The sequence below is a fragment of the Gopherus evgoodei genome, chromosome 3 (assembly GCF_007399415.2).
Source record: "Gopherus evgoodei ecotype Sinaloan lineage chromosome 3, rGopEvg1_v1.p, whole genome shotgun sequence".
NCBI lineage: Eukaryota > Metazoa > Chordata > Testudines > Testudinidae > Gopherus > Gopherus evgoodei.
Genome location: NC_044324.1, coordinates 92,985,547 through 93,006,183, shown reverse-complemented (window position 1 = coordinate 93,006,183; position 20,637 = coordinate 92,985,547). Strand labels below are relative to the sequence as shown.

General features: G+C 44.1%; 1 protein-coding gene across 1 annotated transcript in view; it reads right to left on the bottom strand.

Annotated features, from left to right (window-relative positions):
- Positions 1-20,637, bottom strand: part of FOXO3 (forkhead box O3) — a 150,682-nt gene that overhangs the window by 8,165 nt on the left and 121,880 nt on the right. Inside the window, exon 2 of the mRNA XM_030556071.1 lies at positions 16,288-17,726. Coding sequence (XP_030411931.1) covers positions 16,323-17,726 — 1,404 coding nt within the window. The 3' untranslated portion in view covers positions 16,288-16,322. The remainder of the gene's footprint in view (positions 1-16,287; positions 17,727-20,637) is intronic.

The following is a 20,637-nucleotide window of genomic DNA, read 5'->3' as shown; positions in this document are numbered from 1 at the left end:
TGAGGAAAAATTTCCACTTCTGGAAAGCAGAACGCCTCACATGGGGCAGAGTGACCACTCATAAGACAGGAAAGACCTGCTGAGTCAAAGCGCCAAGGCGTTCCGAACGCCTGGGAGAAAGGACGTCACCAGCTCCATCGAGTGGGCCATGCAAAAGTCCCAAAAATGGATGGCCTCCTGACAGAAGGGGGGAGGACCATGTCCCGCCCTGGTTATTTATGAAGCACATGGCCGTTGTGTTGGCTGTAAACACCGAGATACCACGGCCTCGCAGCTGCCGCTGGAACCCCTGGCACGCCAGGCAGACTACTCTCATTTTTGGGGCATTGATGTGGAATGCCAGCTCCCGAGAAGACCAAAGGCCTTAAGCTCGGAGGTGACCATGAGCACTCGAGCAGAGAGATGACATGTCCGTCGTCAGGGGCAGTGAGGGCTGGGGCGGATGGAATGGCATCCCTGCCCACACCAGGGAGGGAGTTAGCCATCGCTCTAGGGAGCCTAAGGTGCTCGAGGAAACGGTGACTACCATGACCATTGGCTCCCTGTCCGGGCAGTACGCCCAGGTGAGCCGGAATTGGAGAGGATGGAGGCGGAGCTTGGTGTGTTTGGTTACAAACTTGTGGACCCAGGAGACTGAGACAAGTGCGAGCCGAGGTCGTTGGGAAAGTCTGCAGACCTCGGATGATTGTTGCCATCGCCTAAAACCGTGGCTGTGATAAGCAGGCTCCGGCTAGGTCGTAGACCAGGATAGCCCCTAGGAAGTCCAACCTCTGCGTGGGAACCAGAGTGGATTGCTCTATTGTAATCATCAGGCCTAGACCTGTGAATAAGACTGTGACGATGCCCACATGCTGAGTGGTTTGTGTCTCGGAGTCTCCTCAGATAAGTGAATCGTCCAGATATGAAAAAACGCATATCCGACATCAGCGAAGGTAGGCGGCGACTATGGCCATATACTTGGTCAATACCTGTGGGGCTGCAGAAAGGCCAAACACTAGGACCGTAAACCAGAAGTACTGATGGTTGGCTAGAAAGCGGAGGTATCTCCTGTGCGGAGGGAAGATGGCGTTGTGAAAGTACGCGTCCTTCATATCGAGGGCAGCATAGCAGTCCCCAGGAGGCAAGGATGGGATAATGGTTCCCAGGGATACCATGCGGAACTTAACCTTATCCTAAACTGGTTGAGTCCGCGCAGGACTAGGAAGGTCTGAGACCTCCGTTCGAGTGGGGAACTAGGGCATAACGGGAGTAAACCCCCTTGCCCCTTTCGTCTGTCGGCGTCTGCACCTCTTGTACGAGGAATTGCTCGTGAGAGGGGTCCCTGAAGGGGGACAGGGTTGGAACAAATTAGAGGTGGTACCCATGCTCCATCGTGCGCAGGACCCAGCGATCTGAAATTAACTGGGGCCACGCCAGGAGAAAGCGGGATTGGGATCCCGGCCTGTGACTGGTACACCGCCCTCAGGCGCAACTTGGAAGGTCGTCTTTGGTCCCAGTGGTAATTGCGAGGGACCTTGACCTTGGCTCTTTAGGGGTCCTGATGTTTGTCTGCGACCACCTTGGCCTCGCCGTTTGCCAAAGTCCTGTCTCTGGCTAGGCACAGAGTATGGCGGCTGGGACAGAAAGGCCTGCGTTTGGTCGCTGGCATATGCATGCTGAGAGAGCGTATTAGGACCCTATTGTCCATCAGGCTTCGCAGCCTGGGGCTGTCTTTGCCACGAAGAGGCCTTTACCAACAAAGGGTAAGTCCTGAATGGCATACTGCAGCTCCGGCCAGAGGTTTGAAACCTGAAGCCATGAGATGCACCTCATGGCAACACCAAAGGCCAGAGTCCTGGCTACTGAGTCTGCTGCGTCCAACGAGGCCTGGAGGGACGCTCTGGGTACCTTTTTCCCCCGTCCTCCAAGACGGCAGCGAACTCTTGGCAGGAGTTTTGAGGGAGAAAATCCATAAACTAAACTACCTTCACCCAGGTGCTATAATTATAGCAGCTAAGCAAGGCGTGCTGCTTTGCTACCCAGAGCTGCAGGGCCTCTGCAGAGTACACCTGGCGGCCAAGTAGGTTCATTCGCCAAGCCTCCTTCGGTTTCGGGGCTGGCGCCCGCTGGCCATGCAAATACCTCTCCTTAACAGACTGAAAAACTAGTGAGCAGAGAGGAGAGCGGACAGATGAGTAATCATACCCCTTAGATGGCACCATACCGGGTCCTCTACCTCTGGGACCTCCTCCACCTCAGGTTGTCGGGGGGCATATCAGAATCGTGGTCCTGAGCATAAGATCTGCGCATGTGGGATGACACGGATGCGTGTCTGGATGGCCATGGAGGTACTAAAAAAAGGCATGGGCAGAGTCTCTGACTCTATCGGACCTTGCCCAACTCGGCACCGGGGACCGGCACCGGGAGGCGTACTGGTACCTGGAACGAGATCCAGACCTGCAACCAGAAGGGTGCCGGGAGGTCGACCGAGATCTCGAGGCTCGGGGAGAGGCTACAGGAGTCACGGTACCTGTTGCGGTGCCGGAAGTCGGAACGGTGCCGATAGTAGCAGGTCGGCGAACGGGATACCGACCAGTGCGGCGAGTGCGACCACTACCGATGAGGAAAACAGCACCGGGACTGCAAGTGGTGTCGGGTGTGCCGACGGGACCTGGAGCATCTGTGGGACCGTGATCATGAACGGTGCCGCTCTGCTGTGCTGACAGAGGACGGTCATATGAAGAGACTGTATCACCTGCACCGGCGGTGCCGGGGTCAGGCAGCATCGACTCTGTCATGGCAATGATATCCCTCGCCGTTGGTAATGTCTCCGGCGTGGAGGGAACAGCAGGCTCAACCACAGTGCATACTGGGGAGCTGTCAGGCACCGGATTCGACGGCCCTTGTGGGACTGGGATCGATGGTGCCGACGTCGTCGGTGCCTCTGCAGGCATCGGTGCCGGGCGATCCGACTTAGATGAGCTCTCTGGCTGTGGTGCAGTTGGCACAGAAGCAGCGGGAGCAGTAAGCTCAACCCCGGTGCGTGCCGGGGAGCTGTCAGGCACTGGATTCAATGGCCCTGGGGGACTGGAATCGACGGTGCCGATGTCATCGGTGCCTCTGCAGGTGTCGGTGCCGGGCAATCCGACTTAGGCGAGCTCTCTGGCTGCGATGCAGGTGGCACGGAAGCAGGAAGAACAGGGGGCTCAACCACGGCGCGTGCCGGGGAGCCGTCAGGCACCAGCAGGAATTGTAGGCTTTCTCGACTTCGGAGGAAGGGAGCGGTGCCGAGTCGACTTTGATGCCGGCAACGGCCGGTGCCGAAAGGCCTTGGCAGTACCGGCGGGGTCCGGTGTCGAGGAGGCGCTTCTGCCAGCGGCTTGATCATCGCTCGGTGCCAAAGGTGGAGGGGTAAGTGAAAGTCCCGCTCCTTTTTGTTCTCGGCTTAAAAGCCTTGCAAATGGGGCACTTAGCTGTCAAGTGTGATTCCCTGAGGCACTTCAAACAGGAGTCGTGTGGATCTCCCTTCGGCATCGGCTTCTGGCAGGCCGAGCCCATTTTAAAACCCGGTGAGCCGTGCATGGGCTCCGGTACCGGGTGCAGGGAAGGGGCTACTTCCTGAACCCCGCTAACTATTACTAAACTATGTTAGCAAAAAAAAAACATATAACTATACAAATATATATATAAAAGGATTATGACTGCATAACTATATACGAGAACTACGAGTAGCTAGGGAAGTGGAGGTCAGCTAAGCCGCGCTCCACTGTTCCAACGACCGACACGGGCGGTAAGAAGGAACTGAGGAGCGGGTGGGCCGGCAGGGGTATATATCGAGCACCATGACGGCGCCACTCTAGGGGGCGACCTGCCGGCCCACTGAGTTGCTAGGGTAAAAGTTTTCCGACGAATGTGCACGCGCGGCGCACACACCTAACTGGACTGGATATGAGCAATCACTCGAAGAACTTATTTTACTAATCTTTGATTTCAAATCTCTTTGTGGTGGACAAACGTGCAAAGGGCAACAGCTTGCTTGAACGGCTGCAGGCTGAATTTTAAAGGAATTGGGGAAAAGGGAGCAAGCAGTAAACCACAAAACCTGTTGCTCAAAGTTTGCACCATCTTCATTTAAGTTACAGATAATTCTTTCCTCTGCAAAACAAAAATAATTGGACTGTTCTTAAAATGAAAAATATTTGAGCATATTTGTTATTTTTCTCACTAGTGATACATTTTCACTGTCTACTCTTTTGGAAAGGTGTTAGATTCAAAGAAAGCTGTAAAATTTTATTCTGAATTATTCCAGAGATACTTTTCTGTGTGTTTCAGATTAACATTCTGTCCTTAATAGTCACAGTTCCAATGACAAATAATACCAACTAGTTATTTTGAAGTTACTACGGAAGACAACTTTTGTGGTTGTGGCTTCTATGATGACATAGGGTTGCTACATGACAGTCTGCCTGACAAAATAAAAATCAGGAATCCTGATGTCATGACATGATGTGTCATAATGCCATTGCACTGACATATCACACTGCATCAAAATGACACTGTGTTGTAACATTTTGATTTGGCAATGCTTTATAGTATCTGAAAGTTATACTGGGATCTGTTAACGTTCTGCAAGGGACGTCTCCTTCAAAATTGGGACAATCCCAGAAAGAAAGATAGGTGGCAATTTTAAAGATCTCTTTCAGAGGGCCTGATACTTCAGGCATACTCCTACCCAAGTGAGTTTTCTTCCCTTGAAACTTTACTCATAACAGTTTTGCTTCTTTCCAGTTTAGAGAGCAAGAAAAACAGTGTAGGAATTTAAGGAGACAGTATTAAGTGGAACACAGGACTACGGGAGCTGGGAAGGTCCTATGTTGGTATTTACAGATGCATGGGGAATATGAAAGCATAACCCTATCTTCTGCTGCTATTCCAAAGCAATACCATTGTAGAACATACCATCAAAGCATCAATTAAAGTTCTGATTAATATTTTAGAAATGTATTTCACTGAATGTAAGATGTTGCACAGAAATAAGCTTATTCAGGAGGTCACTTTCAAACTAAAAAACAAAAGAAAACATCCAAGTCACTACTTTATCTGGTCTCACCACAGGGGGCTAGGATTTGGTAGCTCCATTTCTGAAGCTGTGCTCAGCCGTGCATGCAGGGATTTGTTTGTTTTTTTACTTTATGTTGACCCAAACTATGTATATGATCATCTTGAGGGATCTTTCTGAAATTAAAGACTTGCCCAGAGCTATAGTAAATACACATTTCTCACCAAAGAAATTCTACTTTTTTTCTCTTTATGGAAGAAGAGACTGCTTGTCATTCCTGTAATAATAATTCTTATTCTTGCACAGCAGAAACTCACTGCACTGAAAAAATAATTAAATATTGGACTTCATGGTGTATGAAGACCCTTCTTTTCATGTCCCTCATAGACAATAGGGCTTTGTATATATAACCTGTTGTAGATAAATAAATAATCATGAAGAAATTATGGCCTGTTGTCTGTATTTCATAATTTAATTTTAGTTAGGTAATAAATAATACTTTGCACCTTTACAGCACCTTATAAGGATTTTAAAGTGCTTTTAATTAACTAGATTTCACAATACCCTCTGAAGTAGATAAAGATCAACATACCCATTTGATAGATGAGGAAACTGAGACAGAGATAAGGCAAGTGGACTTGTCCCTGGTCACACAGTTAGTGAGTGGCAGAGTTGGGAAAAGAAACAAGCAATTATGGAAGCAAAAAGTTGGTTCTGATTTCCGTAATATTTTTGGACCTGATACTGAACTACTCAATTCAGTGGGAGTTTTGCAATTCATCTGAATAGGAGCAGAATCAAGTACTTTAAAGATAATTCAGGATCATATCTACACCTCTACCCCGACATAACACTGCCCTCGGGAGCCAAAAAATCTTACCACATTATAGATGAAACTGCATTATATCGAACTTGCTTTGATCCTATGGAGTGCATAGCCCACCCCCGGGAGCACTGCTTTACTGCGTTATATCCAAATTCGTGTTATATCGGGGTAGAGGTGTACTATGAAGTTATCACTGCATTGTGGCCAGTACAATAACTTTGTAAATAGATACATCAATATGCAGTTCTGTTTGCATTCCAGCAGAAGTACTGTAATATATTTAAGTGTTTCGTAGAGACATACGCCGGTATTTAATCTTCTGTACTGGCCTGTTCAAAAAGGTTTAAGTACAAGACATTATGTCTCTACAATATCCGAAAAGCCTCTGATCTTACAATTCGACGGGCAGAACTATGCCTTTCCCCTCACAGAGCTATATGGGGGAGAGCAGCGGTATCAACCGTGGGTGAAATCCAGTGAGAGTTTTGCCACTGACTTGGGTCAGGATTTCAAATTGCATGTTCAGCACTACTGGCATTCTGCAGTTGCAGGGCACTATGCTGCTGACCAAACATATAGGTTAGTTAGCTGGAGGAAGAGGATTTAGATATGCCTGCACAATAGTGAAATCATGCCCTGTATGAGACATTGTGTGCTAGCTGGCATGGTAGATAATTCCTATGTTCTCTGGAACATGAGAGAGATATCAGGTCTTGCTACATGTGTTAATGGGAAGAGGAAGTGGTACCCCTAGTGCCTCTATGAAGTAGAGGGAAGGATTTTAATGCCACTTTTGCAGTGAGAGAGGGTAAAAATATCCTGCTGACTGACAGCAGAACTAGACAGTGAATTCTGGATTATATTGCAATAGAAACATGAAATCTACTCTTCATTACTCCACATGTATTTACCGATAACATGATTTTCCTCTGTCAGATTAGGGTAGTGAGCATCTCTTTAAAATGATCCTTCCCGCCATACAAATTTCCCATTTTCTGCTGAAGTTAATTGAAAATGACAGGTCAATAAGCCAAGCAAAAATCACTAAAAGGAAGGCACACCCTATAGATATGGTAGAGGAATGGAACGATCCCATCTATCACAAGCTCCATAGGTGCAGAAACTCAAAAGGAAATGCGACAGAGAGAAGGTTCTCCCACTACATCAAATTTCTCTAGCTCTTCTTGAAATCAATGACTTTTCTGTGAAAATCAGGAATAGAAGAATTTTGAAACAAAGCAAGATAAGAAAAAAGACAGGAGAAAACAATAACCTAGAATGAAAATGTGCATAAACACCCACTGTTCTTTCTAGAATGATCTGGAAAAGCATCTTTCTTGAAACTGATCTCAGACCTTCAGGGCTACGCCATGACCTCTGTGAAATGAGTTTAGTGCTCTCAGTCCAATTACTACTCAACAGATGTCCACTCCACACACCCCCTCAACAACTGCCACCCTAGCTGGCCATCTCTGTAGAAAGACCAAGGATTAAATGCTCCTGGAGACTGAGGGCACAATTAATAGGCTTTCTCATGGCATTCACTATTGTAGGATCTGTGTGAGGAAGCTTGAACTGCTGCCATCTGTGCTGTACCTATCTGTGAACATAATGAACAGCAGCCTCCAGAACTGTCAATTCATCACCTTAATCAAGCACAGAATTCACATGAAAAAGTTTTTTTTTTTAAAACAGACCACTCTTGGCCTTAACTCAGTTGGAAAACACTGTTTCTAAAATGACCTCTATGTGCTTGACTCTTTAAAAAAAATTGTGGTTTTTAAAAGATTATTTAAAAAAAGGCACAATGTTCTTTAAAAAGAAATCAACCTGTAACTATCACAGTTATTACGCAGTAGGACATTTCAGAACAAATGCTAACCTGCAGTTCTAAACAATCACTACAGCTCATTCACAGGAAAAAGAAAATTTGCAAAGACTCATTCAGTAATGAAATCCTAACGCTGTTGATACAAAGAGGAAAGCATTGGGGAGACCAACTGATGCAGGCTGTTCTAAAAATATCAGTTTATGCTGTCATTTTGCGAGAGTATGCCATCCTGTAATTCTGGCATCTGCAGGGATGGCAAGTTTCTGCTAATTACTGCTCTTGAATCACATGACAAAAACATACTGTACTAAAAAATAAAATACAATCAATAAAAATAAAACAAATCCAGAAAACCCTCCCACACCAGGCATGCTGCACAACATTAGAACATTTCTGGTTTTGCAGCTGTTTTTTCACAACTCTATTCTATTTAGGGGATGTTAATTTTTATAGATTATTTTTCTTAGTTAATAAAAAACAACAACAAGTAAAATCCAGCCCAACTCCAGATAAACCAACCAACCAATTCCAGAAGTTGTGAACAATTCAGTGATTATATTTTGGGGCCTGTCACAGGTGACTGGCCCCTTTATGAGCAAGCAGGGTCCAATGCAGCTGGATTGATTACTTACTGCCCAATTAGGCTGAAGGGAAGGCACCTGGGTCTTTCAAAGGGGGAGACAGTTGCAGGTGGTTGTTGGCAGAGGCGTGCAGACACTGCAGGGAGTAAAAAGGCTCCTGCAGGGCCATGAGTCACCAAGGGGAAGACACTAGCAGGGAAGGTCTGTGGAGAAGGCCAAACTCCAGGCAAGAGGTGCTATAAGAGCAGGAAGCCAGACCGGCATGAACTGGAACAGAAGAGTGTTGTAACTCTGAAGGGAAGACAGATCCTCAGGGAAGAAGGGCTGTGCCCAGTTTGGGAATGGGGTGAAGAAATGAATTTTAAAGAGAGGACAGACATTTAGGAGTGAGGGACTAAGTCCAAATGAAACTGGAATGAAGACTTCATACTCTTTGAAAGACTTTGTACAGGTCTTAATATGGGGGGAGGGATAGCTCAGTGGTTTGAGCATTGGCCTGCTAAACCCAGCGTTGCGAGCTCTAAACCTTGAGGGGGCCACTTAAGGATCTGGGGCAAAAATCAGTACTTGGTCCTACTAGTGAAGGCAGGGGGCTGGACTCAATGACTTTTAAGGTCCCTTCCAGTTCTCGGAGATGGGTATATCTCCAATTATTATTATTATTATAAACTGAATCTCAGAAGGGAAATGTTTTGAATATCTGGACAGTGTGGACTTTGTAAGGAGCCCATGAGTAAAGGGGAAACTGAGGCAGGTGTCAGCAGAGCCATGTTTGGCCAGCAGGGGGCACTTGCAGGACATGCAGATTCTTTCACATGGTCAGAGTCTGATATCCTTACTCACACTAAGTAGCATCTTCCTCCGTAAATCAGCCCAGTGACTGGTGGAGGTAAGTGCTATTTGGTATGAATAAGGGTAGCAGAATCTGGTTCTTATATTTAGAAGTAACCATGTTTGCTTTCTAAGCGCATTCAGGGACAAATCCCACACTGTCTCTGTGGATGCAGAGTGCCCCCCCAATGCAATAGAACTGATACCTTTCTGTTGCATCAGGCTGAAAAGAATGGGGGAGGAGACCCTCCCCCCCGGCAAGGGTTGATCCTTCCCGTACGACCCTCAAAACACTGGGCCTGTATGTACCTGGCCATTCCTGCAAGCGGTTTAAGCTGCAGCAGCTTCAGAGCCAGGGGTGCCACCTTTGCCAGGACCCTCCCCACAAAAGATCCAGGGACAACAAAAAGCGCCCTGGCCTCCAACCCCCATCTACATCCCAGGCGAGCTCTACCCACAGTATATCTGTCCTACATGTACTAGTGGATAAAGTTGATGGTTTCACAAACATTAGTGAAAACACTCTCCTTCTTCTGGTCTGCCAAGCTGCTAAACAATCCTCATTCAAATACCTCCTGAAGAATCAATTCTGCTAAAATGTCCACATGTGAGCCAACAATTTATTATCATATCAGCTAATATTAAAAAAGCCAACCTGATGACTGAATCAGCATGGGAGAAAGACTAATCTTGGTAACTGTCTAATCTTGTTGCTATAACCCACACAGCATCCCATACCACCTATTGGTTGCAATCCCCACTTGTTGTATCATGTCAGCTATTGACCCGTAAGCTCCTCAAGGCAGGGATTATGTCTTCTGTAAATGGTGTGAGGTGCCTACCCCATCGCTTGGCATTGTAAAATGATAAATAATGATAATCAATACCAGGGTATTGTTGATTCAAATTCAGACCTGAATATAACTTAGATCAGAAAGTAAGTGAACTGTAGACAGCATTTTTTCAACCCCATAAAATTGTCTTCTAGTCTGGCCAAAATCTAGGAAAGGCCCAGTCCCAACAAGGGAAAGAGATGTACAAATATCCATCAAGTTTATTCAGCATTCTGTTGGAGTCCTTGTGCCACTTCTCTGAGTAATACCTGCCATCCAAGGGCCTCTCTGAAATCCCTTAGTCCTCTGATGGCTTTAGATTTTGAAAGCAATCTCTATCCTATCTCCATCTATAAAAAACTAGAGACCTACTACCTGCTGACCCTACACTTAAGGTACAAACTTATTTGAGGGTGCCTTCTTTCTGGCCAGCATGGTAATCCCCATGATGGCGTTTACTTCAGAAAAGGGAACACGTATGGCCCTGGGACTGTCAGACTCCTTGGGCAATAAGTGCTCAACCTCTGCTTTCTTAATTTCAACTGCAGCAGCAGCAAACTTATTTTCTGCAAAGACAAGAACATCATCTCTGTGGAACATTCTCTGGGCAAACCTCTCCAATTCAAAGGGTGAAATTTATCCAAGTGTAGAGGTTTTATGCACTGCTTAAGCTTTGAACATGAGTTTTAGTGGGCCTTAAGTGATCCACTGAGCCTTGTGTGGGCAGAGGGGTGAATTTCACCCAGAGAGTCTTACCTGGTGAATACAAATTAGCAAATAGCCCCAAAATGTATCATTTGCTATATTGTAGAGGTAATTGTTGTTTTCAATGATGTAACATTATGTGTTACCCTTTCTAATTTCGGTAATCTACAACTATAGTTAGCTGACCTTGCCAAGACTCTATGACCTAGGATTGCATCATTTTAAATGATGCATGAAGGAAAAATGAACATCTCTAGCCAATTTTTGAGGTATTTTGTTTTCAATTTTCAAACAAGTCAACTCAATCCCTCTGCAACTATATTATGGAACCTAAAGGAATCCGATGAAATAGAAATTCTCTCTTCACAAAATGCTGATCACCAGCCCATGACATTCTGATATAAAGTTCCAAACCATTCTATCTTTCTAGGTATGTTTAAGAATACCCTTTCGGTCAGTACTATTTCCTCAGTGTTCAATGGGTGACAACAATCATAAAACAAAGAAGAGCTGTTGTGGGACACCCAGGTGTTAAGAAGAGACATTAACAATCAGAAGTACTCTAAAGAGAGGTTAGGAAATAGTGACTGAAAAACTGTCCCGATTATTGAGGGGGTGTGTGTGTGTGTGGGGGGGGTACATTCAATACCTTTGGGAGGGAGACAAAAGAAATCGAGCTAAAAAGGAACACAGGACACAACTGTCTGAACAGAGGGAAATCACAGATGAGTGAATGAAGCAGGAGAAAGTTTGCTGAGTCTCTCCCTTTCCTTCTTCTAGGCTAAAACCAACAGCTGTTATATCATGCCCCAATCAGGTTCCTCTGAAATGCTGGTCATGGTTACCATCAGAGGCACAAAGCCAGTGTAACAAAAGTAGGGAGTGTTCTCTCCCAGAAATTTCTAGAGAAACTAAATTCATAATGTTGGATTCTTTGCACATTTGCATTGGCCCTATACAGAAAGTCTTTGGATTAAAAAAATAAAAATAAATCCCACATAGGTATACTATATAGATTCTAAGCATAAACAAAACAACTGTATATTTGTTCTTTCCAAAAAGATGACTCCCAAGAGATTTTGCTGGTTTATGGAAAATTTAGAACTTAGTAGTCTATGTATATTGATAACCTATTGAAAACGATACATTTTGGTTTTGAAACCCCACTCAGCCTTTTTCATGGAGCAGATTTCATGTTTGCAACAGCTGAAACATTCTGCTGAAAAGTAGTTTCTTAAGCTTTAATCTTATAAAGATTCTTTACTGAGATCAGGAAAATTGCTTACAGTAGCATTTAATTCAAGCTCCTTATAACTATGGCGAAGCAGACAAATAACTGAAAAAGCAATGCAGAATTACTGCATAATATTTAATGTGAGAAACTTTTACCAAAATAAGACACACTCACATGGAGGCAAATTCTCAAATGGGATTGTTTAATAGGCCAGGAACTATTCATAATCAGTAAGTTCAGACAAAAAACCACATCTACCCTTGCACCTGCCACGAATGAACCAATAGCACCAGGTCCAGTAATCAGAGGCAGCGACAGGCTTCCACAGAAAAGTGGCCAGTACTCCAGCAGTTTATATAGTTAACAAGACTGTTCTCTGTAAAGAAAGTCATTTCACACACAAGTACCAGTTTCTTTATTCTGATTAGTCAGCCAGGGAAAAGCAAGGCATCTACTCTTTCCATGTATGACAAAGGGCAATCTTTTATGAGGCAGCTGAGAGAACTTTTGCAGATATTCCTATGCAGAACACTTATCGTAATGTTGCCCAGCCAAGGCTTCTTGCAGATATCCTTTTTGTGTAAGCAGTATAACGATGCTACTAAAACATGGTGTCAAGTCATTTCCTTGGATACATTTTGTCAACCAATATTGTCAAGGGCATTTATTTTTGCGAGACCTGTTGGCAAACTCTGACCTTGGGCATTTTACTGTGATAACATTCCTGCTTTGTTTTTATGCATCACATGAAGATTTGGGATTTCTAACTCCGTACACTATATAAGCACTAAGAAGGAAAAGTAACGAACAAACAAAAACTGAAAAAAAACCTGATCTCTCAACAAGTATGGAGTTTTGGAAGTTTTTGTTAATAGTTCATGGACAAGGGTTCTAGATTCTGAGAGGGAAAGCATTCTTTTTTAAAATTATTAAAAGATCAAACTGAAAGAGTCTGAGTCTTTTGAATTTCAGTAAATACCCACGTAGCACGCACGGCCTTGTCAAGGTGCTATCCTATGGCATGATCAGCAGGGTGAGATTAAGATTCTACGGTTCATTTCCTCCAAAGACCAGCTCCATGCCTTGCACTTCAGCAGTCTGACATTTGGAAGGCGTTTGGCTTGTACTGCAAAGAAATCAGTGAAGCTCCTTTCTTCTAGAAAAGATAAAGGATGGGGGCAGCCAACTATCACATCTACAAAAGTGGCCTCTGAAGACTAAATGAAGGAATTTTGTATATGGCACAGTCCTTCTCTCTTTTTCAGACAACAAATCCATATATACCTTCTATAATGCTCAAAATATGCAGCTGGAAGCATCACTCACCACTGCTGTTCCCCAGCTTCAAAGCCTTTCCTTAACAGTCTAACTGTGAATTAGAGAAAGAAATCTCCATTAACTACAGAATACCTCAAGCAGCAAGAGTCAGAGGGCTGTTCGTCAGCAAGTTATGCAATTTAAACTTGAAAGACAAAAAAGGAAAGTTTATAGTATATACCAAACTGAATGCCCGTTAGCTTTGCAGTTGGAGTATTCTATACATTATTCTGAAGTTAATGGAATTTCTGCACTCTAATTTATAACTAACCTTTTGTACTCCTGTATTTTGAAATCTATTCCCCTATACTAATAAACAAACATTGGGGATCTATAACATGAGGGAGTGAATGTGTGTGTGTGTAAGATGGATGTATGGATGCAGGTGAAAACCCAAATGATCTGCAGAAACAAAGAGGAACACGTTGATAGGAGCACATGATTGACAATTTCCACTATTAAGGAAAAGAAATACAGAGAAACCCCATGAAACTCTAGTAAATTAAAAAAGATGGGAAGAAGCTAACGCCTAACCAGGAATACATTACAGCCCAAATCTGCTGGTGTTATGCGAGTGAAACTCCTAATGAAGTTACTAGGAGTCATATATAGGACAGATTACAGGATTGGGCCCTAAAATGGAAAGCGATGGCCACTTGTGGTTGTGATTGCCCCTTAGACATTTTACACATTTCAAATGGCTGCTCTCTGGGCCCAGGTTCCTAATAATTCCATGATTTTTGCATTTTTTTCCTTGAGAAAAAAATGTGAAAAATATGTGATTTCCTTAAAATCATAGCACCACAGCAAAAATACAGCTCTGATTAAGTCCCAGCCTGTTGTGCACTTTACCGCACCAGATCCATGCACTGAGTAGATCCACGAGTGCAATCTCTCCTATCCCATGCTGCACTGCTGCCATACACCCCAGGGCTTCTGCCATCAACCACCCCTGCATATCACCCCAGTTATTTGGTTACTTGGGCTGTATTCTGCGGTGAAGGTTCAGTCTGTCAGGATATAAAAATAAGTCATTTCTGAGTTCCACGATTCCTAAAACCACACATCTTCCACCATTAATTGGTTTTTCATTATTTTTTGTAACTAAAAAGGTTGATTTAATTAGTAGTTAACATTTCTAAAAACTAAATTAAAAAAGCCGGTAGCTTCTGACATGGTCTCATAAGAACATAAGAATGGCCATATTGGGTCAGACCAAAGGTCCATCCAGACCAGTATCCTGTCTGCCAACAGTGACCAATGCCACGTGCCCCAGAGGGAGTGAACCTAACAGGTAGTGATCAAGTGATCTCTTTCCTGCAATCCATCTTCACCCTCTGCCAAACAGAGGCTAGGGACACCATTCCTTACCCATCCTGACTTAACCTCCATGAATTCATCTAGTTCTCTTTTAAACACTGTTATAGTCCTAGCCTTCACAACCTCTTCAGGCAAGGAGTTCCACAGGTTGACTGTGCTCTGTGTGAAGAACTTCCTTTTATTTGTTTTAAACCTGCTGCCCATTAATTTCATTTGGTGGCCCCTAGTTCTTATATAAAGTAAATAACTTTTCCTTATTCACTTTCTCCACACCACTCATGATTTTATATACCTCTATCACAGGGGTCGGCAACCTTTCAGAAGTGGTGTGCGGAGTCTTCATTTATTCACTCAAATTTAAGGTTTTGAGTGCCAGTCATACATTTTAACGTTTTTAGAAGGTTTCTTTCTATGTCTACAATATATAACTAAACTACTGTACTGTTGTATGTAAAGTAAATAAGGTATTTAAAGTGTTTAAGAAGCTTCATTTAAAATTAAATTAAAATGCAGAGCCCCCTAATCCAGTGGCCAGGACACAGGCAATGTGAGTGCCACTGAAAATCAGCTTGCGTGCTACCTTTGGCACGTGTGCCATAGGTTGCCTACCCCTGCTCTATCATATCCCCCCTTAGTCTCCTCTTTTCCAAGCTGAAAAGTCCTAGCCTCTTTAATCTCTCCTCATATGGGACCCGTTCCAACCCCCTAATCATTTTAATTGCCCTTCTCTGAACCTTTTCTAATGCCAGTATATCTTTTTTGAGATGAGGAGACCACATATGTACACAGTATTCAAGATGTGGGAGTACCATGGATTCATATAAGAGCAATAAGATATTCTCTGTCTTATTCTCTATCCCTTTTTGAATGATTCCTAACATCCTGTTTGCTTTTTGACTGCCTCTGCACACTGCATGTACATCTTCAGAGAACTATCCATGATGACTCCAAGATCTCTTTCCTGATTAGTTGTAGCTAAATTAGCCCCCATCACATTGTATGTATAGTTGGGGCTATTTTTTCCAATGTGCATTACTTTACATTTATCCACGTTAAATTTCATTTGCCATTTTGTTGCCCAATCACTTAGTTTTGTGAGATCTTTTTGAAGTTTTTCACAGTCTGCTTTGGTCTTAACTATCTTGAGCAGTTTAGTATCATCTGCAAACTTTGCCACCTCACTTTTTACCCCTATCTCCAGATCATTTATGAATAAGTTGAATAGGACTGGTCCTAGGACTGACCCTTGGGGAACACCACTAGTTACCCCTCTCCATTCTGAAAATTTATCATTTATTCCTACCCTTTGTTCCCTGTCTTTTAACCAGTTCTCAATCCATGAAAGGATCTTCCCTCTTATCCCATGACAACTTAATTTACATAAGAGCCTTTGGTGAGGGACCTTGTCAAAGGCTTTCTGGAAATCTAAGTACACTATGTCCACTGGATCTCCCTTGTCCACATGTTTGTTGACCCTTCAAAGAACTCTAATAGAGTCCCTCAGTGACAATGTTGCAGCTGAGAAGAAACTGCCTAATTAGGATCTGGGGTTAGCCCTGAGCTTTGAACTTGAAATCTTTATAACCTTTAGCTCTCCCTCCCCGCCCTCAAGACCTCCTAAGTTTGTTTATATCACATATATCACTATACATCAAGTTCACCACAGACCATATTAATATAATTAATTCACAGAAACTATTAACTACTCAGGGTAAACGCCAATTAAAAAACACAAACTAAATATTTTTGCCACATCTAAAAGGACACTGACCTGCTTTGCCCATTTCCCCTTTTCTCAAAAATCCATCAGCCTGGCACCCAACTCTGTGACGAAGCCTGCTTAGCACCAGTGAAGCTCCCCACATTCAGACTGACAACGTTCTGAGCTGAGATGAGGGAATCGAAGTTAAAATCCAACCCATCTGCATCCATGAGTTCACTGCGGATAATGGACTCCATGTCACATTCCAAGCTTCCATTGAAAATATCCAGGTCCAAATCGCTTGGGAATTTATCATGCCCCATGACTGGAAGGTTCACACTAGTGGAATACAAAGAGCCTGAGAGCGAGTCAGAAAGGGTTTGCATAGACTGATTGATGGGTGACTGCTGCTGGTGTTTGGCCGACCCCAAGTTGTTCGTATCATTTAAGCCCATGTTACTGATGGAATTTGACAAGGCACGACTGCCACCAAGAGAAGAATTCTGAGATTGATGCTGGTGGTGGAGCAGGTTCTGATTGACCAAACTTCCCTGGTTGGACTGAGCAGCAAATGACATCATTGGATCACTACGAAGCATGATACTCCTGCGTGAATTCTGGGCAGATACAGCAGTGCTGGCTTGAGACATGAGTGGATCAGACTGCGTCATCATGACATCACTGTGACTAAGTGACTCAGATGCTAGCAGATCCTGCAGCGTCTGGTTGTTATAATGAGAAATGGAAGAAAAGGTAGCTTGCTTATTCTCTTGAATGGTTTGCATGGGAGACTGACGAAGGGAATTCAGAGATGATGGTCCAAACACAGCACTGTTGAAATTACTTGATGGAGAACCAAGTCCGGAACCTTTGGAACCATACGGAAAACTGGAGCTTCTTTGCATGAGCCCCCCTGATGGTGACTGCTGGGGAGAGGGAAGCGTTATATTGTCCAAAAGATCATCCATGATGAGGTTATCTGTCAGTCCATCATTCAAGTTCATTGTGCCTGCCATATCAGTCAACCTAGGCAACTCAACAGTACACGGTTTATTTACTGATGGGGACATGCTTGATGGACTATTGTACAGCATTGGAGAAAGTGGAGCATCATCATCCTGAACGTCATCTAGTTCGGTACTCGCCAATATCGGTGACAAACGGCCACTTATTGTACTGGCATTTGAATTTGTACGAGAGCGGAAATCTGTCCAAGCATCCAGCTCATCACTGCTGCGGGAAGTTGGGCTCCCTGGCCACTTGGAAAGTTGAGATGGGCTGTCCTCGGTAGCTTCTTGTGCAGCTTGCAGGGCTGCCTTTTTCTTAGCTGCTCGGCCTCTGCTCTTTGTGTATTTGTTGCTATTGTCCATTGAAACAGCGCGTCTTCGTGGGGGCTTCCCACCTTTTCCACCATCTGGATTAATCATCCACCAAGAGCTTTTCCCAGTTCCTTCATTCTGTACCCTGATGAATCGACTGTGAAGTGACAAATTATGCCGGATTGAGTTCTGTGGGAAAGGAATACAACAAAAAGTCAGGGCAAGTACCATTTCCTCTGCTAGTCTCATCTCAATCATGCAAGCCCAAAATGAAACAAAACTTTGAAATCCGATCAAAACACTGGGCTGATCTGGACATTCTGCCCTGCTCAGGCAGGGGTCAAATACTGATTGTAAATTGTGAGCAGAGAGTTCTCCTTGTGGAGAATGCCATGCTGCTGTAAAGCACAGCCAACCCCTGGGCCAGCTTTTCTGCCCTCACCCCTCCTCACCCTTGACATAGAGAGCACTTCCAGGGAGAAGGAATGTGGCAGAGCTCCACTCTGCTGTGCCCATCCTCCACTGCTGTAACCATCACCCGGACTAGGGACTGCAGGATCAGGGAGCTGCAACTGATGACAACCCACCCTTCCCCTGAGCTGTAGGTTGTTCATACTTTCAAATCATTCAACAGCAACAAACAAACAAAAAACTGCATCACCAACTGCTAAGCCCCGGTACCCTTCCTATTTTTGACTGAATAAAATGTCTTGCATACAGATTAAATTATCAGTTACTATTGTTCCAACTCTCTCAAAATGAGAACTGCAAACACTTCAATAAAGGTGATAGAAAGGCTGTCTATTCTCATTGCAGCTTCTGTAGGTACCTTTGTATTCTTTACTGAAATGTAATTTTGTACATGTATTATAACAATATTCCAGTGCAAATCACAACTGCTTTCCCTCCTCCTTCATAGAACTGCACACTGGAGGTGGGATGTACTTTTTCTTTCCATTGTCAGAATTTGAATTATATATTCAGGGTAGCTGGTCTGTTGCTCCTCGCATCCACAGCATCCTCATAGTCTCCCAAAGCTGGAATGCTATTAAGCACGATAAGATCATAAGCACAGCAGGCTGCTAGTAACAGAAATCTAGAGTACCCATAAAAGGTCCAATGAATTCCAAATCCTGCCTGGTGCCATCAGATACACTGGGCACAAGAAATGAAAAACAGTATTGTATTCTGCTTATGCATTCTCAAAAGAGGGTGTGACTTCACACTATGGTGACTGAACCCCAGTACAAAATCCTGAGAGAGACCCAGAAAACTAGCTCCCAGTAGCTCATGTAAAATGACACCAGACTTACACAAGTAAAACTGAGATCAAAATCTCACTCTAGATCCTATGCTTAAAATACAGCTAAAAAGACCATAAGAAATTTGCTAATAAGAATTTGTATGTTTTTTGATTTTATGCGCAAGTTGAAGAGTTTTGGAGCTATGCCACATTATTTTGGCAAACTAGTTGTACTAATGCTGTATGTTAAATATGAACAAGTCATAGATGTTTTTAAAATATTGGCAAACATCAGCTGTATCTATGTGGAGGATACAAATACATGTGTTCCACCAGCATGTTTTAAAAAGAGAAAGTCAACAGGCTCTCATTGTAATCAAACAAGCCAGAATAAGTGTTTTCCATTCACAATGCACTGAAGGGATTCCCGTTTCAATTGGACAAAGAACACACACAACCAAACAATTATTCATAAACACATTAGCATTCATACTATTAACATAAAAGGATGTTTGACGTAAGTGAACTGAAGACACATTGGCTTGTGAAGAAAATGTAGCCCAGATTATATTTTTTCCCATTTTCTTGATGGTAAATACATTTTTTTCATGTTGTATTTTTGGTCAGTTTCAAGACTGACCTCCCCCGGACACCTCTCTCAAATTCTTCTCATACATGGGCAGCAGAAACATTCTTGTTTACCACTCATGAAAAAGAAAAATTAATAAACTACAGTTCAAAACAGTTATTTTTAAACAATTTGCACAGCATAGCAAACAAGACTCCATAATGACACTAAAGTGAAGTTTGTATCAGCATCTCAATTATAAACTCTTATATTTCCAAGGGACTATAATACCTTAAAACAATTATTTTGGGTTCATTCGCAGCATAAAAGTTCCTCACTCTAGCCAGGAGGGAATTTTTTTAAAATTATTGAATTAGTGAGATTTTAACTATATGTAGGGTCTGGCAGAAATATGTTTTAAATTATATTAACCAAATGCCACTACCCACTTCCCCATTCTCCCCCAACAGGGCTCTTCAATAAATCATTTGAGTTTTTAAAGTTTAACTAATATTTCCTACCTGATCCTCCAACCTTGCAACTGGGTCCATGTGGATGGATTCTTATGCCATGCCTTGCTGGCTTCAATGGGGCTCTGTGCAGGAAGTATTTATGTCTGTCCACATGAATCCAGTTGTAGAATCAGGCCTAACTAGGGTTGCCAACTTTCTAATCACACAAAACCGAACACTTTTGCCCCGCCCCTGCCCTGCCACTTGCTCACTCCATCTCCCCTCTCTCTGTCGCTTGTTCTCCCCCACCCTCACTCTCTCGCTCATTTTCACTTGGCTGGGGCAGATGGTTGGGGTGCGGGAGGAGGTTAAGGCTCTGGTTGGGGGTGCGGGCTGTGGGGTGGGGCCAGAAATGAGAGACTCAGGGTGTGGGACGGGCTCTGGGCTGGGGCCAGGGATGAGGAGTTTGGGGTGCAGGAGGGCGCTCCAGGCAGGGGCTGAGGGGTTCGGAATGTGGGAGGGGCTCCAGGCTGAGGCAGAGGGTTGAGGTACAAGGGGTGTGTGTGTGGCATGTGGGCTCCTGGAGGGAGTTTGGGTACAGGAGGGGCTCAGGGCTGGGGCAGAGGGGCATGTGTGTGTGTGTGTGTGTGGGAGTGCAGGATGCAGACTCCAGGAGGGAGTTTGGGTGTGAAAGGGGCTTAGGGCTGGGGCAGAGGTGTCGGATCAGGTGTGGGCTCTGGAATGGAGTATGGGTGCAGGATGGGTTAAGGAGTGTGGGCTCTAAGAGGGAGTTTGGGTGCAGGGGGCTCAGGGTTGGGGCAGAGGGCTGGGGTGCAG